Consider the following 26,903-nt stretch of genomic DNA (forward strand, 5'->3'; position numbering starts at 1 on the left):
AAGTAAAAAGATAGAAGATAAGCCGTGGAATCAGTTTTCCCAAGCAGCACAAAGATCCACTTGCCATATGTTGCTGCAAAGATGTCTTAACCAAATCTTAATCTAGTGTTAAGCTCCACTCATTAGCATATGCTTCTTATTTTCAACTTATAGGTTATTGCTCACATGTTTGCTTCTAACGTATTGTTTTATCTATTCATTCTCAAGCAGAAGGAATTTTTCTTCAGTTATTGCACTCTTGAGTCTCAACACTAAGGATAGAAACAAACTTTGCTATTTCTGTATAAAAATTATTGATTGAAATTGTCCAATGTGTTTGTGCACTGGAGCTTGACAAGATCTAGTGTCAAGCTCCACCCATTAGCATATGCTCCTTATTTTCAACCTATATATTATTGCTCTTGCGTAGGCTTCAAAAATATTTTATCATTAATTTTTTACAAGATTGCATGGGTACGGGAGTGTACTTGGAGATGCCAATTTTTTTTTAAATAGTTTAATAATTTATAGAAAATCTGAAAATATAATGATATTGAACTTTCAAACAAGAATTAACATTAACTTTGAAGTTTAGGTACATAAATGTGAAATGAGTCAAATCAAAATGTCATACAATCATTGTGTCAAAGTTTCAAACTGATTAGTAATTACATATTGAAAATAGCTTGATAAGCAGCAAGCTGATATGCAAACAAAAAACTGAAAACAAATATCAGAAATCTTATATCTATCATCTACTCTTCTTCGCCATGATCATCAATACCAAGGTCCTTAGCTATGAAGCTCTCCAAGTAGTCATCACTCTCAAAATTCAAGTTCCTCTGATGGTAGAATAACAAGGGGTAAATCAGTTAGTCCATCTGTTTCAACCACTTCATCCACAATGGCTGCAACTTCTCCATTAGGTGAAATTTGATCCCATTTTGTTGAGGGCCCTATTGTGACATTTTCACACATCGCCCCATTGCATATGGGGACCCCAAACTTTTTAGGCCCTCCTGATCTTTGGCTTTGGTTTGTTAGGTCTTTTCGCAGCAGTCTCATCAATCTCCTCATTTTGCAGGTGTTTGGGGGCCAATTTGGTTAAGTCTACAACTCGTTTGAGTAAATTTGGCCAAGTCTGGAACCTGTTTTGTCCATTTTAGGGTTTTGCCCTTCAGACTTGAATTTGAGGCCTTTCCTTTAGGGTTTTCGAAAAACTGAACGTTGCATTGGAATCATGACCCTTCAAGGAACCTATACATGAAATTTGAGCGAATTCTAAGCAACTTTCTATTTTTAGAAAGTTCCTATTTTTAGGGATTTCACTGCCTCTCGGATTGGTCTAATTTTACCAAAAATCAAACTTACTATTTTTAGCAATTTCAATTTTTAGTAAGTGTTATCCTGTCTTGTTTTGCCCTAATCTTAACATTTTGAAACACTTACTATTTTGGGAAAGTCTATTTTTTGGCAGGTTCTTCACAGGCAAACACTGAAGACTAAGCATTCCTAAAATTTCTAATTCCGAAAAAGTCAAAAAGAAGGCCCTATTTGATCAAAAAGTGGCTAAGTATGGGTTCCCATTCCAAAAGTGGAAAGCATTGAAAATCTCCTAAGTCCAGCAAGAAAATATCTTCAAATCCAGAAATGGCATCTGTTACTTATAGTCTCAGTCGTAACACTCAGGAAAATAAATCTGTCTCCTTATTTTTATCAGTGCACAGAAACTAAGTCTGTCATTTGCGATTTAATTAGGATTAAATTTAGTTAGTAATAACTAACAAATTTGCTATCCTATGATTAGTTAATGCATCGTTGAGTTTATTTAAAGAAATAATCGTCGGTGTAGAAGGATCATGGCTCCACACAGGGGTCACGACCCTATGTGGAACCACATGGTTCCACATAGCATCGCAACCCCCTATGGAGGCATGATCCAATGGAAACAAAAGATATATATGCGCTACCCTCTCTATTGATAATATATTGGATAGAAGAAAACAATACTGTGATCGGTAGTAAATATAATCGTTTGCTTTTCATCTGCAGAGGCAAATCGATAAGACTAATAAAATCGGTTTTACATTCCTTATATCCTACGCTAAAACTTCTAAACTAGTTGTCTCATAATTCTGATTGCTCGGAAAGTAATAACAGTCTATTTACATTTACATGGTATCAGAGCCTAACTACTTAAGATCCGAATAGACTGAAAGCGAAGTTTACAAAATTGAAGAGTTCTAAAATGGCGAACACAATCAGATTCGAGGACAGACTCGAAGGAGCAGCAAATTTTGTGGCTTGGAAAGTCAGAATTATGATAGTTTTAAAAGAGAACAAAGTAATCAAATTCATAAAAGAAGACAAGCCTGAACTTGAAGGCGAACCTGAGAAAACTGTATGGAATGAAGGAAATGATAAAGCTGTAAAAATCAGGATAGATGCAGTAAGGGATCACATAATACCACTTATATTAAAATATGACAACGCATATGAAATGTTCAAAACCCTTGAAAGGACGTATGAAATAAACAATCCGAGCAAAACCCTAGCTCTAAAAAGACAGTTGAACCACATAAGTATAAATAAAGGTGAAACAATAAACTCATACTTCATGAGGATAGGTTCACTCAGAGATCAACTGCAAAAACTTGATTATCATGTCGAGAAGCAAGAACTATCAATGATTACCCTAGACGGATTACCTGAATCCTGGGAATCATTCAAACAAGGCATAAATGCAAGGGATAAATTCACAGAATTTGATCAACTAAGGGATGACTACCTCCTTGAAGAATCAAGGCAAATGAAAGGGGGAAATCACAAAACTAAAGATGAAGACCTCCACATTCTGAATACCAACTCCCGTAAGAAAGGCAAGAAGAGAAAATCCCATCATGGGAAAAGCTTTCATAAGAAAGACATGTCAAAAATCCAATGTCATAGATGTGATCAGTACGGACATATGTCATTTAATTGTCTTGACAAAGTAAAACAGCAAGCATCATTCGCCAAAGTAGAGAGGAACACAGAACTTGAATCTGAGAAGTTTGTATTATATTCAGCACTATCAAGTCAAGCTTCAAACAACTCTAACACTTGGGTGATAGATAGTGGATCGTCAAGACATGTCACCGGGTTCAGAGAATTATTAGACTCAATGAAAGAGGGATCAAATGAAGAGGTAACAATAGGGGATGACTCTGCACATCCAGTAAAAGGCGTAGGGACATGTACAATCAGACTAAAGTCTGGAACCTCAATCCAACTCACCGGAGTACTATTTGTACCAAGTATCAAAAGGAACCTAGTCTCTATCTCTGCACTTGAGGATGATGGATATAGAGTCTCATTTATAGAAGGAAAGGTAATGGCATGGCCAAAAACATCCACCTTCAAAAGAGCACAAGTGATTGGTTACAGACAAGGGCATCTATATGAATTGTGTAATGAGCCAAATCAAACCTTACTTCATGAAGTCACAGATCAAACAAAAATTTGGCATAGAAGACTAGGGCACTTACACTTTCGTGCTCTACCCTCTATGGAGAAATTAGTCACAGGACTACCTAAACTAAAGCCAATTCATTCAGATGTTTGTAAAGGATGTGCACTAGGGAAAAACACTAAAAGTTCTTTTCCCTGCAGCTCTAGGAAAACTAAAGGTGTACTAGAACTAGTTCACTCTGACTTATGTGGGCCTATGTCTGAACCATCACTAGGAAACACATTATACTATGTAATCTTTGTAGACGATTTCTACAGGAAAAATTGGATTTATTTTCTTAAAAGTAAAGAATCTGAAGATATTCTTAGGAAATTTAAAGAGTTCAAATCTATTACAGAAAATCACTCTGGTAGGAAAATCAAAACTCTAAGGACTGACAATGGTAGGGAATACACATCAAAGGTATTTAAAGAGTTTTGTAAAGATGCTGGGATTAAGAGGGAGTTTACTGTACCCTACAATCCTCAACAAAACGGGGTTGCTGAAAGAAAGAATAGAACAATAATAGAAGCGGCAAGGGCTATGTTGTTGGATCAAAACCTAGAAACTGCACTTTGGGGAGAAGCTACTAATACCGTTGTATACATTCAAAACAGATGTCCTCACTCTCATATTGGTGACAAAACTCCTGAAGAAGTCTTTACTAGAATTAAACCTAATATTAGCCATCTCAAAATATTTGGATGTCCTGTTTATATTCATGTACCTAAGGAGAAAAGAACTAAACTGGAACCTACTGGGCAGAAAGGGATTTTTGTAGGATATAGTGAAACATCTAAAGCCTATCGAATATTCATCCCCGGTCAAAGACAAATAGAATTAAGCAGAGATGTCATATTTGAAGAAGATGTAGCCATTAACAAAACAAGGAGTTCCATCACACCTAAAATCCCAACTAATTCCATGAATTTGGAAGAAGATTCTCTTTTTGAAACTCAGAGGGAGCAACCTGAGGAAAACACCTTGGAACATGAGAACACTACAAGAGAGAATCCCAGGAAGAGACCACTATGGGCCACCAAAACTGTACAGGAAGTAGAATTATTTGCATCACCTAGAGGAACATTTAGAGAAAGCAAAAGACCTTCAAAATTCTCTAGCTATGTTACTCTTATGACAAACCTCATAAATGTTGAACCTTCAAGTGTCGGAGAGGCTCTTAAATAGCAAGTATGGAAGGATGCCATGATAGAGGAATATCAATCTATCTTAAAGAATGATGTGTGGAAAATTGTGCCTAGACCTAAAGGAAAATCAATTGTATCTTCTAAATGGCTCTTTAAAATTAAGCATGTTGCTGATGGCAGTATAGAAAAGCATCAGGCAAGATTTGTTGCTCGAGGCTTCTCATAGAAGGAAGGAATTGACTATGAAGAAACATTTGCACCAGTTGCACGATACACTTATGTTAGAACAATCCTGGCTATAGCAGCATCTAAAGGATGGAAAGTTCATCAAATGGATGTAAAAACTGCATGTTTAAATGGAACAATTGAAGAAGAAGTATATCTAGAGCAACCTGAGGGATTTGAGGTAAATAATGCAAAAACACATGTATGCAAGTTAGAGAAAGCACTGTATGGATTAAAACAAGCTCCCAGAGCATGGTATGAAAGAATTGACAGTTACTTATTAGGGATAGGTTTCTCTAAGAACATTGCTGATCCAAATCTGTATTTCAAAACAATCAAAGGTGAAATATTGATACTAATACTATATGTAGATGACTTATTAATTATAGGCAAAGATCATCTCATTGCAAAATGCAAACAGGAACTAGCTTCAGAGTTTGAGATGAAGGATTTAGGTCTACTCCATTATTTCCTTGGATTAGAAGTATGGCAGAAACTAGATGGTATTTATTTAAATCAAGGTAAATACACCATTGACATTCTGAAGAGACTTGGAATGATGAATTGCAACCTAATGTCATCTCCTATGGAAACAAACCTTATAAACTAAAAGAAGCTATAGCAGATTCCAAATTTGCAAATCCAACATTATACAAACAGATTATTGGATCATTAATGTACTTAGTCAACACCAGACCTGATATATGTTATGCAGTAAATGCACTCAGTCAACACATGGTTGAACCCAAAGAAATACATTTGGTTGCAGTAAAGCATATATTGAGATATCTACAAGGTACCCTGGACTATGGACTTCATTATGAACACACTGCATTGAACCTACATGGATACTCTGATTCAGACTAGGCTGGAAGCGTTATAGACAGGAAGAGCACTTTAGGATGCTATTTCAGCTTAGGATCAGCTATGGTATCTTGGATCTACAGAAAACAATCATCCGTAGCTCAGAGCTCCACAGAAGCTGAATATATAGTTGCATCCATGGCAGCTAAGGAAGCCGTATGGTTGAGGAAACTGATAGTAGGACTGTTTGGTGAAAGTCTGAAGCCTACAATCATTCATTGTGACAATCAGAGCTGCATTAAACTTTCAGTGAATCCAGTTTTCCATGATAGATCCAAGCACATTGAGATCCCATATCACTATGTGAGAGACATGACAGAGAGAAAGGTAATAAGACTGGAATATGTCAATACAAGAGATCAGACAGCTGACATTCTCACCAAACCCCTAGCAAGAGTGAAAATTGATCACTTCAGGAGGTATCTTGGTATGGTTAAAATGTAATTGATGCATATAAAGATGTTTAAAATTTATGTAGACTTCTTGATCATATAATTAAGTATATGAAGTATGTAACCTTTTCCTGTGTACATTTCTAAAGGATGACAATTCTTTAGTTAATGAACACTTGTATTTTAACATTGTAAGGTGACGATCTTATAAATGTTTGAAAGATCATATAAACTGAAAATCTGAATATCAATAATATGATGTGTTATAGTAGACATTATGTAAGCAGATTAATGTCAGTGCACATACTATAACAAGGATATCAAAGTGAGTATATCCTTAGTATCACAGGCTGATACTTAAACTTGGATATCAAAGTGAGTATATCCTGAGTATCACACGATGATACTTCACACCTAGGTGATGTAATTCTCATGAGATTAGTGGTGAGCTCAATTAAGTTTTAAGTCTATACGCCTAAGACTAAGAAGGAGTGTTAATTATAGTCTCAGTCGTAACACTCAGGAAAATAAATTTGTCTCCTTATTTTTATCAGTGCACAGAAACTAAGTCTATCATTTGCGATTTAATTAGGATTAAATTTAGTTAGTATTAACTAACAAATTTGCTATGCTATGATTAGTTAATGCATCGTTGAGTTTATTTAAGGAAATAATCGCCGGTGTAGAAGGATCATGGCTCCACACAGGGGTCACGACCCTATGTGGAACCACGTGGTTCCACATAGGATCACGACCCCCTGTGGAGGCACAATCCAATGGAAACAAAAGATATATATGTGCTACCCTCTCTGTTGATAATATATTGGATAGAAGAAAACAATACTGTGATCAGTAGTAAATATAATCATTTTCTTTTCATCTGCAGAGGCAAATCGATAATACTAATAAAATCGGTTTTACATTCCTTATATCCTATGCTAAAACTTCTAAACTAGTTGTCTCAGAATTCTGATTGCTCAGAAAGTAATAACAGTCTATTTACATTTACAACATCCTGATCCAAAAACGATGAAGAAATTGACTAAGTATGGATGAAGAACCAAGCAAGAATCCTTGCCAAGATAGAAATGTGCAAGTATGGTCAAATTCCTTGCCATAGTGGGTTTGGCGCCCTAGGAAGAGCAAGGGCGCTAAAGAGGAGTGGTGGAGGAATTTTCCTCCACCCTCATTTTCCTTGACCATGCTCAAATAGCGCCCAAAGAGGATGGAGGGTGCTAAAACAAGGGTGTCAAGGAATTTTCCTCCACACCATGAATTCCTCCATGATGCCAAATCAATGCCCAAGGAGATAATCAGGCGCCAAAATCAAGGTGCCATGGAAAAACATGAAAATCAAAAAACTCCTCTACAGCAAAATGGCGCCCAAGTCAGGTGATGGGCACCAAAACCAAGATGCCATGGAATAGTGTAAAATTCTAAAATTCCTCCACACTAGCAATTTAGCACCCAAGGTTGGGAATAGGCACCAATTTCAAGGTGACAAGGAAAGCCAAGCAAAGTGAAATTCCTCCATGGTAAGAGATCAGCGCCCAAGGCCAGTTGACGGCGCCAAATGGACAGGGACATGGAAAATCAATGAGATATCAAAATTCCTCCACAAGTGAGTTCCAGCGCCCAAGGAAGAAAGATGAATTCCATGGCAAGAAAATTGAAGGTCAAGGATGAACTGGAAAAGAAAATTCCCCCCAAGAAAAATTTTGAAAAAAATCCATTTTCAGGCATCAAAATTCATCCAAATTTCAAAAAAAAAATCAGATTTGGATTCATGAGAGAATTTTCTTTCTCTCAAACCCTGGAACCCTACTTTGGAAAAATTCCTAAAAAATAAAAAATGTGTAAAATTGATGAAAAAGTTTCCCTGGAACAAGATGAACTCAAAAGCACAAAAAATTCCCTCCTCAAGGAACAAACTTCCAAAATTTCTTCTCCAGTTCCAAAATGTGCCTAAGGTTGGAAGCGAGACGTGAAAATCAAGGTTCAAAAAGGAAACTTCAAGAATTCAAAGAATTTCTTCCCAAGGAGAAAATTACACCCAAGATGAAGAAATTCTAGGAAAGTGAAAAATTGACTTAGTGTTGGAAATTCCTTCCATAAGGACAGAATTCCAAAAAAGTGAAAAATTAGGACAGAATTCCAAAAAAGTGAAAAATTAACTAAGTGTTGGAAATTCCTTCCTTCCGAACAAAAATTCTTGGAAAATGTGAAATTTAGCTAAGGTATGAAGAAATTCCTTCATCGAGGAAAGAAATGTGCCCAAGGTGAAGAATTTCAAGGCACAATGAAAATTGGCTAAGTAAGAAGATTTTCTCTCTCCAAGACTCAAGTTGACAAAATTCCTTGAACACGGAGAAAGGTCAGTGGTCAGGAAACTCTTCCTTTAGGACGAAGTGTGCACAGAAATTTTCCTTAAGGACAAAATTCTCTCTTCAAGAATTTTCTCTCTCCTAAATTCTGGACATACAAGAATCAAGTTCAGAAGTGGAAAAGATTGTTAGAATTCTTCCAAGACAGGAAAATATTCCAAAACATCTTTTGTGAGCCCGGAATGGAAAGATTCTTGTAAAGGATGAGTTGGCGACATGCAAAGAGGATATTCTATATTAATGAAGCACAACCAAGAAAATTATAAATGACGGCGAGGTCCATTTGCATGGCAAGAATCTATTGAACGCATGGCAGCGCATTCATTGTCGGAATATTTGACCAAATGGCAGTTGTGTTAATGCATGCCGAAGTGGTGGAGCATCTTTTGCATGTAGTCATCACGTTCAGGAGATGATGGTGCATTTATGGCATCATGGACGATTTTTGCATGGAGGAATATTCAGCACATGTTGGGAAAATTTAGTGAAGAGTGGTGCATTTAATGCATTTTGGATACCAATTGTAGTGGAATTAATTGTATATGGGCATAATAGGCATTTATTGTTGAGTCCCATAGGGATCTAACCCATCTGTTGACCCATACATAGATGGTTGGCATCGTGGACTATAAAAGACCCTTTCCTTTCCTTTAGGGAAAACCCTAATTAGGATTTGAGTGTAGCCAAGGTTTGAAGCCTATATAAAGGGGTGACCCACTTCATTTGTAAAGGGAGGGAGATTTGTATGAAATTGTTGCAATAAGTTTTTGAGATAATAACAGTGAAACATTGTTCTTTAATGGTGTCCACTTAAGTTATTTTTCAAAACTTGCATGGTTTCATCTTCCTCACTTAGAGTAGAAGTAGAGTAGTGCTTTGATTTCAATGGAGAATGTAATGGCGTTTGATGAATTTCCATGGTTCATACTTTTTGAATCTTGTTGATTATAAGTTGCAGTGTATAGTTAGCCTGAACCACCAAATTTGTGCTAAGTTCGATTGTGAATAGTTGTTTGCATTGCGCCATGTTGGGTATTCAGATGCACTTTCTCAATGTGAAAATCCTTGAACATACTCAAACGATTGCACCAGTTCTTGCGGAATTGTAGTTAATCTTGGCGAAGCAGAGTTTGGTTTATTTGGAATCTGTCCACTAAAGCATTATCTATTGATATCACTACCCTTAGGAATAGATTTAGATCCTTCTAGCCCTTTCCCCTTTAGTTTCAATTGATTCCAATTCAATTCATTTGAAGCAGAAGCATCGCAAAATTGCCATATCCGATGATGAAGTTCCACGCCACAGCAAAGAAATGAAAGAACGATCCAAACGTAAGGACCCTTGGATTACCAACATATCACATCAGGCCAACTGAGTCACGTTCGTTGCATATAGAAACCTTGGAGTCAATTGTCTAAACTTACTGGAATCTTAGCATACAATCATACTTTGATCAAGAGAGAGTGAAGTGACCATTACGCAACTTTATTCTGTGTTAGGTGTTGTCATAAAAAACAAATCAACACGACCCTCATTGTATCCAGGATCTACACAAGAGAGAAGACGAAGTGAGATATGAATGTACACCAAGTTCTCTTTTTTCTTTGATCCTAATCGGTTCCTCTTTAGTGAATGAATGAACCCATAAGTACTCCAATTTCTCTCACAAGATGAAGAACTAGCTACTTGTGAGAGCAATCATATTGCAAACGATTGCAATTCAGGAGCTTCACTTCTATGGTTCCACGACCACTCTATAGGGTCTTTCTTTACTTTCATATCATATATAGCTTCCACAGAAGCAAAATCCCTTTGCCCACATGAAAACTTATTCCATTGAGTCCTCATAACTAAAGCTTCCTAACCTCAGCCATAAATATTTTTAACCGCAGCCCAAAATCCATTCATTACCTCTCTATCCTGATGTGGAGCCCTCTTTTTGGTCACTTTTATATCATACCATTTAGGATTAAGGGCATAGGCAACACAATGAAGAGTTGTGTTAAGTTTATTCAACCTTCCTTGTAACTTTTCCTCTATCAAAGGATATAGAGAAATATCTTTTGCATTTGTTATCTTCTTTACTCTTTCACACATGAAATCTATTGCTTCATAAACCTCTCCCAAACATGCCTTGTCTCAATCTGCAAATCCGATCAACTCACATATGGGTTTAATAAAGTCCGCAACAAACTTAACATCAACCCAAAAATGCTCATCAAGGACCATACCTCTAACCTCAACTGCAATATCTGATTTAGATTGTTTCCAAGCTGCCCATGCATCACTGACAACTATGGAACACAAATCTCCTTTGACTTCACAAAGGTGGTCAAGAAGAATGAAGTAAGAAGCAAAACGTGTATCAACAAGTTTGAGAAGTTCCACCTTGGCAAATTTACGATAAATGGCTTGTGTGTGGTGATGGTTACATATGAACATTTGTATCTTTTTGCCATTCTCTATGAGATCTGAAATCCATTGGAACTTGCCAATATCTTTGAGTGCATTATTCAATGAATGCACACAACATAGTGTCCAAAATATCTACCTGTACCTCTTTTGCACCAATATGCCTACTGCTTTACAAATAGGGGCAGCATCAATAACAACATGGACTACATGTGATGCCCCCACCTCCTCAATGCTGTCAAAGCTGGTTATGAAGAAATTCTGCATTTTTTTCTTGCCCTAAACAATCTATTGCCTTCAAAAAATAAGGCCCTTTGCTGCATGTTACCATGATATTAAGTAGTGGACAATTCCTAGCCTCTAACCACCCATCCATCACAATACTACATCCTTCTTGAGCGCACACTCTTTTCAATGGTGCAATTTATTCCTCTAATCGAGTTTTTTCTTTATCAACTAGAGTAGTGCAAATATTTTCATACCCAGGTATATATAGCCTACTGGTGCATTATTGATAGCATGGAGATTCTCTCCATTGAAAGGTGAGCCAGAAGCATAAAATGGTATTCCATTTGCATAAAAGAATTGTCCAATCGCTACATCTACTACTTCTCGACCTTGCACATCAAACAATCTTCCAATGGGGTTTAAGCTGCCAATGTGTGGTCTTTTGTGAACCTGTTGAGTTGTTACATCTTTAGAAGTCACATCCACCTTTGACTCTATATTACAACTGTAAGTTGTAGTAGTTGCCCCTATTGTTGAAGCATGAGAGCTTTGACTAGCAACTTTCCCATCAACCCTTTCTTGTTCTCTCACAACATCATATCATTCACACTCATTTGTACAACCTTCAACATCGTTACATGGCAAGTGAAGGAAATAAGCCTTCGCCTCGTGTAGGTACCTTCCCATGTCAATGGACAAAGTTTGCATTTGATAGTGGTTGTTCCACCTGATCCTTTCGGACCCAAAACACAGTCAACATACTTCCATAGTGGGTACAACCCTTGTCTTCCTTGTAATGAACCTTTGTTGTACCTACCTCGCCTTCTTGATAATTAGGGCTTGATCTGTCCACCGAAGGTTGGATTTAGGGCCACAAAAGGATTTACAGTTTCTTGCAACATTTAGATATTTCATTTTATATGTCAGCAGTAATATTAGATCAGTGGCATAACTATTTCAGCACAAAATAGATACATGACCCATTCTAGATTTTGAGGACTTTCTAGGTTGGCTGGGCTGCCCATACAAACCCATCCCGTCTCTTAGGGTTAATAGGGCCACCAGAGGATGGGCCCAACATACCCCAAGCTTGCACTCATTATCTTGAATGTACTAACAATAGAGGATAACAGGAAGATAATAAATGCCTACAGAAAACATAGATTCATGACTATATTACTTGGTTAATATTTATCCATTATATAAATTTGTAAGGATTAATTCATTATATTTGTGTCTAGTTGCAAAAACATGACTATCATTGAATAGTATTCCTTTCTTACTTATTAGTTGTGTCTGAAAGTGAATGAATTATTTTTATTCTCGTCTGTCACTAAACTGTATTTTAATGCAGAATACTAAACCTGATATTGCAGGTTACCTATCTGGCGTGAAGATTAAGTTCATTTTACCCTTTGTACATTACAGATGTGCTTAGTTCATTTGGCAAGACATTTTTAGGCATGGAACTGATTTAGCAAATAATCTGGGCCACTAGTTAAATTGTATTCATTACTGTTATATGAGGAATGAAAGCAGATTTAATACGACTTGCACAAAGCCATACTTCATTGGCGATAAACACATGGGCACATTTCGACATTTAAGCGGATTGGCCTGGGGACGTACCAGCCTACTGGAGATGGGGAGGGATGCTTACTAGGTGTTGGTTCTTCATCGCTGGAAGAACCAACGACTAGCCCCTTCACATCGTTTGCTGATTGAAGTGTTCACTGGGCAATCCACATGGTTGTCTAGGCATCATAAATTATGAAAACTGAAATAAATATTTTGTTGAGTAACAAAGTTACTTGTTGGACGCTTCTCCTTGCCCTTCTCTCCTTGTCACCTCCTCTCCCATGCTTCCTTGGGGTGCGGGTTTATACCTCTTTGAAACCACGTGATTCCCCTTGAAACATGGCATCTATTCCGAAGGTGGTTTGGGAATGGACGCATCCTTTCATCACTCAAACTAGTTAAGATAAACGTATTTTAAGCAGTAAAAATAATTTATGCATTGAAAATATATATATTTATGTACATGTATCGTTTAATGTTTCTAATCATTTCCAGTTGTCTACACGGGAATATGACAGTCCTCCCCCCTTACATTGCTTGTCCTCAAGCGATGTCGAGATTTGGGTGGTTGAAGATCCCTTCACCCTCCCAAGTTGCATCCTCCTTCGGCAACCCTTTCCATAAGATCAAGTATTCTACAATGTTTTTACTCTTTATTCTCCTTTCTCTTACGTCTAAAAGGGCTTTTGGCTCCAGTGTTAATTTTCCCTCATCATCTAATGGAGGTAACTCCTTGCATGGGGATATCTACTGCCCTAATGCTTTTTTTAATCTAGACACATGGAATACATTGTGGATGCGGCTGCCAAGAGGAAGCTCAAGTCCATATACTACCTCCACTACCTTCCTTGATATTGGGTAGGGTCTGTAGAACCGTGGCTTCAGCTTCTCTACCCCACTAGATTTCAACGAAGACTGCTTGTAAAACTACAAACGTAGGAAGACTAAGTCTCCTATCTTAAATGAACTTTCAATATGATTACGATCAACGTATAACTTTTGCTGATTTTGGGCTTGATGTATGTGATCTTTTAGAGCCCTTAGGATGTCCATGCTTTCCTTAATAAAATTCCTGGCTCATGGAACTTGACTTTCTGGAGTAATTAGTGATCCAAAAGAGGTGGGTTCATAACCATATAGTGCTTTGAATGGGCTCATTTGGATCGACATACGATGTGTAGTGTTATAACAGTATTCTCCTAAATGTAACCATTTGATCCAAGCTTTCTGCTTCCCAATGACATAATTTCTTCGATATCCTTCAATCCATTTGTTGACAATTTCAATTTGTCCATTAGTTTGGGGATGATAGCTAGTACTCGGAGTGAGACTAGTCCCTGCCATCCTGAAGATTTCTTGCCAAAATTGCCCCATAAACCGGCTGTCTCGGTCACTTATGATATTCTGAAGCCCATGAAGTCTGAAGACTCCCTTAAAAAACACTTCTGCTACTTGAGATGCTTGGAATTTGTTTGTTATAGCAAAGAAGTGTGCATATTTGGTGAGACAGTCCACAACCACATATATACAATCTTTTCCTTCGGCCTTGGGTAGGCCAGTGATAAAATCCATCGAAATGCTTTCCCACTTTTGTTTGGGAATGGGCAATGGTTGTAGCAATCCGGATGGGTGGTTGAGTTTTACTTTGTTCTTCTGGCACTATGTACATTCTTGTACATATTTTTGGACTTCCTTCTTAAGTCCTTTCCAAGAATACAGTTCTCTGATTTGTTCATATGTCTTGTAGAACCCTGGGTGTCCTGCCAATGGATTATCATGGTACTCTTTAACTATTACTTCCTTGAGTTTAGAGTTGGGCACCAAGTACACTCTATCCTTATATAGGATAAGCTCCTCCACAACTTTGTATTTTCCATGACTTGATGGGTCCCTCAAGATCTCGCTAGCAAAAGGGTCTTTGGCGTATTCTGCCAAAAGATCATATTTCCAATCAGCATTTATAGAAGTTATGGTAATTATTTGTGGCTTCCTTGATAAGGCATCTGCTACCACATTGGTTGTTCCTTTAACGTATTCAATATCAAAGTCATAAGCTTGTATCCTGCTGACCCATTTTTGTTGCCTATCATTTAGATCCCTTTGGTTTAAAAAGAATCTTAGGCTGTTATGATCTATCTTTACATGGAATTTGGTGCAAACTAGGTATTAGCGGAATTTGGCTAGGGCATGCATGATGGTTAACATCTCTTTATCATAGATGGGGTAATGCTTTTTTGTTTCTATCAGCTTACAGCTTTCGAAGGCTATGGGGTGTTTGTTTTGCATGAGGACAGCTCCAATCCCTTCTCCGAAGGCATCACATTGTAGTTCAAAAGGAAGGGAAAAATCAGGGATAGCTAGGACGGGGCATGAGCTCATAGCTTCCTTCAGACTTTCAAAAGATCTTTGGGTTGCTTCGCTCCAAGCAAAAGCCCCTTTCTTAGTTAGATCGGTGAGAGGGGCTGCCACTTTGGAGAAACCCCGTACAAACCTTCTGTAGTAACTGCATAACCCCAAGAACCCCCTTAATTGTGTGAGGAACTTAGGTCTAGGCCATTCTCTAATAGCGGCTATCTTCTCCTCATCCACGCTAACTCCCTCTGCAATAATCTTATGCCCTACATATAGGATTTCCTCCATTCCAAACTCGCATTTGGATGCCTTAGCATAAAGTGACTCTTGCTCTAGGATCCTCAATGTTTCCTCAATATGTTTGAGGTGCTCCTCCCAAGTTTTGTTGTACATCAAAATGTCGTCAAGAAAAACTAGTAGAAATTGCCTTAGTTGCTTGCAGAAAGTATGATTCATACATGACTGAAATGTTGTCGGTGCATTGGTTAGACCAAAAGGTAGAAATAAGAATTGAAAATGTCCATAGTGACACCAAAAAGTTGTTTTGTGGATGTCCTCCTCCCTCATCCTGATTTGATGATATCCTGATCGAAGGTCAATCTTGGAGAAATATCTGGCTCCGTGTAGTTCATCTATCAACTCATCTATTCTTGGGATTGGGTACCTATTTTTGATAGTTTTCATATTCAGTGCTTTGTAGTCAATACACATCCTTAGAGTGCCATCTTTCTTTTTAACAAGTACCACCGATGATGCGAAAGGGCTGGAACTAGGTTGGATGTGTCCCATAGCAAGTAGTTCCTTAATGGTTTTCTCAATTTCTTCCTTATATTTGTGAGGGTGGCCATAAGGGGTAGTGATGACTGGTTTTGCCCCCTCTTCCAATTCTATAGTGTGTTCAAACCCGCGTTTGGGAGGCAAACCTTGGGGAATTTTCCCAAACACCCTTTTATATTTCTCCATGATGGGTTTGATGTCTATATGCGTGGATTTCTCATGAGTATTGCTCTTATCTAGTATCATGCATTGGGCCACCCATTCTCCTCTCCCTTTTCTAAAAATTTGCTCCAATTTCTTACAAGAAACCACTTTAGGCCTACCATCAGGTAAGCCCTTGAGAATAACTTCCTTCCCTTCATGCTGAAATCGGATTATTTGGTTTGGTAGATCAAACATGAAACATCCCAGTGAATAAATCCATGGAGTCCCCAATATGATATCCATGTCCAATGGTACCACGTAGAGATCTTCTCTTACCGGATGGCTACCTATTATGAACTCCAACTTAGGTACCAACTTAGTGCATTGGACCCTTGCCCCTGTGGTTGTTGCTGCTTCGAACCCCTTAAAAGTCTATGTGGGTAATTTATGCTACTTGACAACCCTTTCATCGATGAAGTTATGGGAGGCTCCGTTGTCCCCAAGTGTGACTACTTTCTTCCCTTTAAGTGAACTCTTGATTCTAAACAGGTTGTGTTTAGCAGCATGGGTGATAGTGGCAACTATGGCCTAATCTTCCTCCCCTAGTCTCATACTTTTGCTAGGTGGCTCTTCCTCATCCTCATACGGTGAGGCTTCTATTCTATGCGCCCGGTCTTGACATTTATGGCTCCTTCCTTGATAGGGTTTTAGGCATGTGAAACAAAGTCCCTTCTTTTTAAGGTCCTCCAAGGCTAAACACATATGTCCCTTTTCTCTCTTTCCCTTGCAATAGGTGCAAGACCTTACAATCCCTTCTTGATTGTGTTTACTGTCCTTGGGTGGGGGTTTGGAGGAGTTGCCAAAGGGCTTGGTCTTGTCCTTGGTGAGCTTTCTTCAAATTTCATAGCTTTTTGTATAGCCTCATCTAATGTTTGGGGTTCATGGGCACTTACTATGCTTTTGATCGATCTCCTCGACCCTTCTATGAATAGGTAAGTAAGCCTTTCTTGTGTTAGACCTGGTACCATCACTGCTAATTTCTGGAATTATGTGGCATACTTCTCAATAGTCCCCTACTGCCTTAGTTGGGTGAGCTCTCAAAAGTACCACTCGGGATGCTTTTGGTCAAATCTTTTTATGAGCTTTTGGGTGAACTCCTCATATGTGTTTATAAGTTGATGTCCTTGAGTGATGAGGCCATGGTGCCACACTCATGGGCAACCCCGGATAGATGAAGTATAGCAAATTTAATGGCATTGGATTGAGTCATGGGGCTAAGGGATAAATAGGTATCCAAATTTTGGACCCATGACCTAGCCGATACCTTTCCTTCCCCATCATAGTTGGGGATAGTCACCTTACTGAGCTTGTTTGAAGCTCTTTGTGGGCTGGAGGATGCCTTTCCTTACGGCAAAGTGTCTTTAGTTTGGCATCACAATAGTCTTTGAAGGTTACAAGATCTCGTAGTTCGGGATCCAACCCGTGGTAGTCTACAAGGATCTGATCCACATTTCCCATGGATCTGTCATGGTTATCATCACTTATTAGTGCTTCCTCAAGTAGGAATGAAGGTCAAGTGGGCCTTGAGCTAGTGTCCTTTGATGGGGTGGTGTGGTGATTTTCAGAATGATTGGATTGGGCTTCTTTGGTGTTATGGTTACTTATGTTTTGGAGGGCCTAAAGGACCAGTTGGTTGTTCCTCTCATTCTATTCAATGAAGGCCTGCATGGTTCTTTCAGTTTGTTCCCTCAGTGCTTGAGCGGTTTGCTCCATGAAGGCCCTAAGTTCATTACTAGCTTGTTCACTCATGTTTCTGGCTCCTTTTTTCTTCTCTCTTTCTAAGGCCCTACAGGTTCTTTGGCTTTGTTGCATCAACTATTTCCATAGGGTGGCAGGAAGGAGGCTCTGATACCACTGTAATGAACCTTTGTTGTACCCGCCTCGCCTTCCTGATAATTAGACCCTGATCTGTCCACCAAAGGTTGGACTTAGGGCCACAAAAGGATTTACGGTTTCTTGCAACATTTAGATATTTCATTTTATATGTCAGCAGTAATATTAGATCAGTGGCACAATTATTGCAGCACAAAATACATACACAACCCATTTTAGATTTTGAGGACTTTCTAGGTTGGCTGGGCTACCCATCCCGTCTCTTAGGGCTAATAGGGCCACCTGAGGATTGGCCCAGCATACCCCTGGCTTGCACTCATTATCTTGAATGTACTAACAACAGAGGATAACAGGAAGATAATAAATGCCTACAGAAAACATAGATTCATGACTATATTACTTGGTTAACATTTATCCATTATATACATTTGTAAGGATTAATTCATTATATTTGTGTCTAGTTGCAGAAACATGACTATCATTAATTAGTATTCCTTTTCTTACTTATTAGTTGTGTCTCAAAGTGAATGAATTATTTTTATTCTTATGTCTATCACTAAAGTGTATTTTAATGCAGCATACTAAACCTGATATTGCAGGTTACCTATCTGGCGTGAAGATTAAGTTCATTTTACCCTTTGTACATTACAGATGTGCTTAGTTCATTTGGCAAGACATTTTTAGGCATGGAACCAATTTAGCAATTAATCTGGGCCACTGGTTAAATTATATTCAATACTGTTATATGAGGAATGAAAGCAGATTTAATACGACTTGCACAAAGCCATACTTCATTGGCGATAAACACATTGGCACATTTCAACATTTAAGCGGATTGCCCTGGGGACGTACCGGCCTACTGGAGATGGGGAGGGATGCTTACTAGGCGTTGGTTCTTCATCGTTGGGAAGAACCAACGACTAGCCCCTTCACATCGTCTATTGACTAATGCGTTCACTGGGCAATCCACATGGTTGTCTAGGCATCATAAATTATTAAAACTGAAATAAATATTTTGCTGAGTAACGAAGTTACCTGTTGGACGCTTCTCCTTGCCCTTCTCTCCTTGTCACCTCCTATGCTTCCTTGGGGTGCGGGTTTATACCTCTTTGAAACCACACGATTCCCCTTGAAACATGGCGTCTATTCCGGAGGTGCCTTGGGAATGGACGCGTCCTTTCATCACTCACACTAGTTAAGATAAACGTATTTTAAGCGGTAAAAATAATTTATGCATTGAAAATATATATATTTATGTACATGTATTGTTTAATGTTTCTAATCATTTCCCGCTGTCTACATGGGAATATGACATTCCTCCACCAGACATTTTGAATCTGAACAAAAAATTTAAAACAAAGAATATTAGATTTTGTGCTTAATTCCTAAATTTGATTGTCTTGGCCTCTTAGGTCTAGTTCTCTCATCTTTTTATCATTAATTTTGTCGTATTTGATTTCTAATTTTAAATTCTTAGTGTATGATACTTCTAATTTCAATTTGTTTACAGTATCTATTTCAAATTCTATGTAATAATTTATTAATTTCTAATAAATTGGTAAAGAAATTTATATACTCAGTACTGTATTAGTAATACAGTGTTGAGTATATAATTTATTTTACTAATTTACTAAAAAATTATTATACTGCTTATTAATTTACTTAGTATTATAACTCAGCATAAAAAATTATAGTAGTTAGTTTATTATTTTAATACAGTGGGATTTTACTTTTTAGTTTTTACTAAGTATATAATTTGTTAAAAAATTTAACTAATTAAATTAGTTTATTAGTTTGGTAGAAAAAAAAAATTAATTTAATTGCTTTATAATTTATAGTTTATACTCGGTATAAAATATATACTTAGTAAGAAAACTTATATACTCAAAAAAAAAATATTATATAATAAATTAATAATATAATTATACTCAATAATTTATTTTTTAGTTTTTAGTTTTTACTAGTTTGTTAACTATTATAAATATTAAAAATATAAAATACAACATGCTCGATGATTAATAATTTAATACTTAATAATAATAATACATATTTTATTGTTTACATTGAATGATTCAAAAAAAAATTTAAATGCATGCATAAAAAACAAAATGGAAATCCGAAATCCAAAATACCTTTTAGTCTACAGAGAAAAAAAATGGAAGTCATGCCTTGCTGATCCGTCAAAATCCCTTCGCACGGTTTAAAACAAGCTTGAATTGTCTTTGTGCGGCTTAGAATAGACTCGAATTGTCTTCGCGCAACTGAAAAGGGGCCCGAAATATTTTTTGATCCGTAAAACTCTACATAAAAAAGGCTTTTTGACTGCAAAAACCCTTCTCGTTGCATTCAAAATGGCTTCAAAAGTTATCGGTTTTACCGCCGCAAGTGTTTTTACACATTAAAAAAGTCGCATTTTAGGGTTGACTGTTTTTCTTGGTGAGGAGACGTCGGGATACCATATTACATCTCCCACCCATGACTCCCAAACGAACCAAAGAATCCACAGGTGCCTCCAGTATTGGATACGTGAACTAGTACCAGAGACACGCACCAAGTGGTAGGGGAGACGTTTCCCTGCAACCTTGATTTTTCCCAAGTTATTGCACTGTCAACACTAATGAAGAAACAAATTGTGTCCCATTTGTGTGTACATGCACACTCTGCATGTGTGCAATTGTGGGTGAGGTGTGTGTGTATAGGCATGCATTTAGGGTGTCTGTGTGGGTCCGGGTGTGCGTGCATGATTGCATGTGTATGTGCATGGGTGTGTGTGTGTGTAATTGTATATCCATGTACATTGACAATGAAAAATTTGAATTTTGACACTCATGTAAATTCTTATTTCAGCTCTAATGTTACATAATATGGTTATATAATGAATGCAATGAATGCCTTAACATATGAATAACTAAAATTTCCTATATCCAATGAAACTTCCCCTTTTTATCGTCATCCCCCACCATTCCACTAAAAAAGGCCTCCCATCCCCGGTCATCCTTGCCGTGGGAAACACCATGGAACATAGCTTCAAACAACATAAAATTCAACAAGATAAATATGAAGTGGTCATCTCACTCTAATATTATATCCTAATCTATAGAAATAATTTTTAGTTTTACTATGTTATACAGTTTTGGGCCTTTTGGCTTATTATGTCATAGAAAGGATCCCCATAATAACTGCATGCATTACAATTGAAACTCATTTTCATCTGAGTTACACAAATCGGACGGCTTTTTGATGGAAAAATATGGAGTATCATGGATAATTGATCAAGCTCAAATGAAAACCATTAGTTCACATTCAAAATGAACAGACATCTAAGAATCAAACAAATAAATAATCCTTGATTACCAACAATGGGGTTTTAGTAAATAATGAAAATGGATGATAGCCTATAGGACAAACTCATACTTATCATTCACATGACAAACCTCAATATAAATTGTAAATGGCATAATTTTGGAGAAAATCTCATTATATTCAAATTTATCCCAAACAAGCACAATAAATTCAACACCAAAAATATGCTCACCATACCTTTGGTACAACATATTGCGCAAGATCTCTGTGGTCATGATTAAAATTGGAGCTTCTCTGTTTACTGCTGCATCTCCTGTTAGAAGACCCACATTTTTCTCTCCAAATGTCTCCCTAAACATTAAACATGTAGCACAGTAAACATTGTAATAAGGGTCTGCAGTCACCTTCCTAATGCCTTTACTAGAAAGTTACAGTAACATAGAGCTAATCATGCCCATCACCTAGGCAGCACTTCATCCTAGCTTGGAATACTTATGCTATCTTGGAAAGGCTACATAGTCTCGGAATTTCTTTAACATAATTATATTAAGTACAAATATAAATCAGTACCTGAATTCACGAAATTTTTGATTTGAGAGGGCCTTTAAAGGGGTTGTATACAATAATCGTTTTCCTTTAGCAACTGTTGCAAGCGCTGCTGCTTCACCAATCAAAGTTTTTCCACTGCTAGTTGGTGCACACACAACTACAGAAGACCCTTTCAAGAAAGATTCAATGGCCAACCGCTGCAATAAGAACATGAAATGAGTGAGATAAACATCCTGCTAAAATGATCCGAAAAAGTAAGAGATCATTTGGACTTTACAGCCAGTTGTTTAATTTCTAAAGCACAAGTTACGAACTCTATTACAATTGACACAGATGTTATGGCCTAAAACGAAATAGAAAAGTTTAGCAGGAAAATAATGATAGTAAAATGAATGCATTCTAGAGAATTTAATTCTAAATATTCCCAGGTTGGGAGGACATAAAAATTTTGCTTCTTTACAAAGCATCTGTACAGGGGAAAAAAACCAATGTCACCATCTGACATAAGGACAAAATTCATAGACAAAAGTCAAAGCACCAAAGACTGCCAGTAATATCTAAAAGATGTTATAATTAAATGAAACTTCAGAACAGTCATTGTGCATAGATGGATCATCTGCAGGATATTAAATTACCCAGAAGAGTATGTGTTTTAGAACACTGTACACATCTATTGAGAAAACTATTTTAGGAACTAGATTGAATGCTATCGGGACACACTCCCCAAAAAGACTGCCAAAATAGAACAGACTTGTTTATTAATATGGAAAATCAGAAGTGGGAAAAGCTTTGAAAAGATTCAAACTTGATAAACGGGTTAAGAACAGAAAGATATTACTCACGTCACATATAGATGATAATAAAAAAAATTACAACACCATGGACACCAAGACTGCTAATCTCACAAACCCCAGCACGGCAATGCTTATAGTGAACAAAGAAAAAACAATCAATTGAAAACTGTGTTGTTAAAGTAGATTATAGAATTTGTCCAAAATGTGGCTGTCAAGATGTGACCAAAGGGTATATTAGAATGATCATGTCAATAACAACAAAATTCAAAACCTAGAAGAGAATCTCTAATGAAACAAAAAAACACCAGCTGCCGATCCTAAGTTGACATTGACAAACTCATAGATACACTTAAATTCCAGTCTCTGATCTAAAGATAAGTTTTAAAAATTACATTTAAGTACAAGTGCACGGAGACCCACTAAAAAATAAGGGTAATTTATCTATATAAAATGGAAATTAAAACTTGGTGTTGTGACAATCTAGATGAGACGGCATGAATTGTTGATAAAAATGCCTTTTCTCTAGCACACAAAAAACAAGCAAAGAATTAGATTTTGAATAGAACATGTCCCCTTAAAAGACATTTTTTTTCGTAAACTTTCAAGATCAACTTTTATCACTGCAACTTGAGTGCTTTGACTATTTCATTAGACCTGAAATGCAAACCCTTGAATAGTCATCAATTGATCCATGAGCATTTCCATTTGACGTGATATTAACCAAAAAAAATATTTGTTGGCCCCTAGGCACTAAAAAAAATTACGACAAAAGACAAATATCATCTTTCAATAATTGGTAATGGTCTAGATGATATGAAGGCTTATATTATTTCCTCAAGGATCAACATAATGAGCAGTCGATGGTAGGTCCATATGCACAAATATGTCGAGATTAACAATAGAAATGACCATTATGAATTTCTCATTATTTCCCCTGCATCACATACAACTAATCTTGTCCAAGATATGAAAGTATTTTCACTTTAGGAGACCAAATAGCCCTAATTCAAAAAAGAATGAAAGATGGTAGTAAACTGTAAGACGCATTAAAGAATCTCTAAAGTAGTCAAGCATGTTAGAAATATGCTTGAAGAATATGCTCATACGAGAAGAAAAGAATAGGTGAAATAACTATTGCATTTAGGATTAAGATAATTCACTCTTTAGTCAATATAATTCTATATGGATGGACTTGCTCCAGTTGCAGTTGGTTGAATAACCCTATGGCATGCTACAAGAGCTTATAAGTTAGCCCACATGCACAATTGAAAAGTTCAGTCCACAAAATCTGAATCTACGAGGGATAATAGAACATTAAATATATATTTAATGCCACAAGTATCATATTGAATGAGGACAAACTGATTTCTGTACTTTTCTATTGTTTCATAAACTATTGCAGTCAAGCTTAGAGAAAAACTGTTTGTGTTGACATGATTTAGAGGTGATGATTTGGACAAGTGGCCAAACTACATAAGCAGCGCCCAAAAGTACATCCAATTCAAATAAAAAGTTACTAGAATAAAAAGAACCCTATCGGCTTAGAAGTATCAGACAAGTTCCATGTGTCATTCAATTCTGTGTAGAGGCTAGTCTTCCCAATCAGCATCCTAAACAGATCTTTGGTTGTCACATCAAGAAAGTTGACGCCATAGAATAAGTTCCCCTATCCCCAAATGTCTTGGTCTCAGTTCATTTGCAACACAAACATTGCTGGTTATGATGTATTTTCCAAGTAGGCACATGTTCTCTTTCCACTGTTACGTAGATTATACCATGCTTTGAGATGATCCCAATTCATCTGTCCACAAAATAATTTAAAGCTTTTTGATTCCTTCATAACATCAGACATTTTCTGAACAACCTCTTATACAAGAAAGCTTTTGGTTTTAGTGAGCAGACTTCAACCCTCGTAATCTATTGCATGAAACATATTTCCCATCTTTTCTAAGACATGCCACATTATGCATTCCTTCGTTCAAACTCCTCTTTCTAGATTGACCGGAAGATGAGATAAACTGCTACTTTACACTAAAAGAAGACAAACATTATGTCTATGACATAAAATCCTTTCCATGTCGGTTTGTCTTTAGGGAACCCCTCTACCAAAAACTGGTAAGGCACCAAGAAGCTTCAATGTGAGACCAGTTAGTTGAAAGAAGTTAAAAATTATTAAATGATATAGCAGGGAACTTGCTCTAGTAATCTAACTTTGGAGGGAATGGATTGGCACAAAATGGAAGATGAAGGGACCACGTGTATAGAAACAGATTTTTTACTAAGACCAAAGTGATTAATGAAGCTGTAATATATTTAGTTCTCAACAAATATATTGGAGGTAAGTTGGATGCTCAACAGAAACCAACTTGAACGTTTTAAAAATCATCATAAGCTTTCTAGTTACATAGAATAAGGATATTGTAATACCCCTACTGTTGTGACGTTTTCACACGTCGCCCCTTGTGACGTTTTCACACGTCGCCCCATTGCAAATGGGGGCCCCCACTTTTTGCTCATTAGCCTAGCTGTTTTGCTTAGGTTAGTTAGTCTTGCATAGCCTAGCAGTAGTTTCACCTCCTAGGTTAGTTAGTCTTGCTAGTCGAGAAAAATTGAGTCAGGAATTCAAGTTTCAAGACCAGAGTCCATGGTTGAGCGTCAAGATTGTCAATTAAGGGTGAAATTGTGAGGAATGCAAAAAGTAGTCAGTTTTGTCAAAAAGTTGTCAAAGTTGCTTTATGTTGTAAATATTGTCAAAATTGTCAAAGTTGTAAAAGTTGTCATAGTAGTTAGGACAAATTGTCAAGAGGATTGAAATTTTGAAAGTGCCAAGTGTTGATAAGCAATGAAATATTTAATGATGAAATTCAATGCCTAGACAAGGAAAATTCCTTGTCAAGGTAGGAAATTTCATCTAATTTCCTTGACAATAGTATAAAGTATAAACACACCTCATAATTTACCTCTCACGAGAAAATCCAATCCATTTTCCTTGAGTAACATTCAAGCAACCTTTAAAATTTCCTGTGCAAGGCGAATTGGAGCCCTCAATTACTCCTCCATGTTGAGCAAGCCATCAAAATTTCTTGCCTTAGGTTGAAATGCACTTGTCATTTCTCCTCCAGTGTGGAAATGACATCTCAAATTGTTGCAATATGAGGATTTGCGCCTCATTTTCCTTGGCAATATAGGAAATGCGCTCAACATTTTTTGCAATAGGTAGAATGGTGCTCTAGATTTCCAAGCATGGTCTAAATTGCACCCATCATTTACTAAGGAAGGTGGAAATGCCCTCCACTTCATTCCTCCTCCCCTACGTTTTTGTGCTCAAGAAAATATTTGTAAACATGATGTCAAGTCGGCCTTCCAAAGAACAATCAACATTTGAGACTAGATGTTTGCTCGACCTTGATAGGGATGAGAAAAATAATTTAAATTCCAAGTAGGCCAACATGATTAAGGAATTTTGATAATCATGTATATATATAGGAAGTCTATTGCAATTCATTTCAAATATTTTCAAATGTGAATCAAGGAAGAGCTAAATGAATAAAGGGCAAACCTTGGGCACAATGTCTACACCCTAGTGCAATTCCGACCTCATTATTTCCTAGCAAGTAAGGAAATCCGCTAGGCAAGAATCCTTTCCGCTTTCTAATTTCCACCCCAAGGGGGTATGATGAGCCACATTTGCAAGCCAAAACATTAAGTTGGCCTTGAGAAGATAGGAGAAAACAATTAGTGGCAATTAGGGCCAATCTAATTGAGGACTTTGAGATGCATGATTATGTTTTTCAAAGTGTTTTAATTTAGCATCTATCTATTTTGCAGGTTGATATAAGCAAGGAAGGTGAAGAGACAACATCAAGAAAAAATAACATTTCGCTATCAAAGAAGGAAGTGCAAGGATAATGCCAAGGGGTTCAAGAAGTTGAAGGATGATGCATCAAGACTCAACAACATGAAGACTTCAAGTTAACAATGCAAGAAAGGACAAGATTCACACTTCAAGAGTGACAAAGAAGATGATCAAGTTCAAGGTGTTCAAGTTCAAGATATTACTCTACAATGAAGGATATTTTGCAACAATTTTGAATTTCCTCCAAAAAGCCAAGATCACGAACAAGTACACCGTCAACAAAGGGTTCTCCATCGAGCATGGACATCACAGGGTCTACATTAAAACTTCGTCAAGGTGGAAATGCAACACAAGGAGGTAAATCAAGCAACATCAAGGTATTCAAGGCTAGTACAACATGCATATACCCCTATATCAGGTGCATGTTCACAAGGACTACCAGGAGGTAGAATGTACAGGACGGAAATACATCACAAGGATAATATTCCCAAGTTAGTGAAGGAAAATGCAAGTGTGATCAAAATGAATGGTAGT

At 37.1% G+C, this 26,903-nt stretch overlaps 1 protein-coding gene across 1 annotated transcript in view; it reads right to left on the bottom strand.

Moving 5' to 3' along the window:
- The window catches only part of LOC131040442 (DExH-box ATP-dependent RNA helicase DExH15 chloroplastic), a 214,516-nt gene extending 192,585 nt beyond the window's left edge, over positions 1-21,931 (bottom strand). Inside the window, exons 1-2 of the mRNA XM_057973365.2 lie at positions 21,741-21,931; positions 21,408-21,521 (exon numbers count right to left, since the gene is read on the bottom strand). Of these exons, the coding sequence (XP_057829348.2) occupies positions 21,408-21,521; positions 21,741-21,931 (305 nt within the window). The remainder of the gene's footprint in view (positions 1-21,407; positions 21,522-21,740) is intronic.
- Between the last annotated feature and the right edge of the window lie 4,972 nt (positions 21,932-26,903).

The sequence above is a fragment of the Cryptomeria japonica genome, chromosome 6, assembly GCF_030272615.1.
Source record: "Cryptomeria japonica chromosome 6, Sugi_1.0, whole genome shotgun sequence".
Taxonomy (NCBI): Eukaryota; Viridiplantae; Streptophyta; class Pinopsida; order Cupressales; family Cupressaceae; genus Cryptomeria; species Cryptomeria japonica.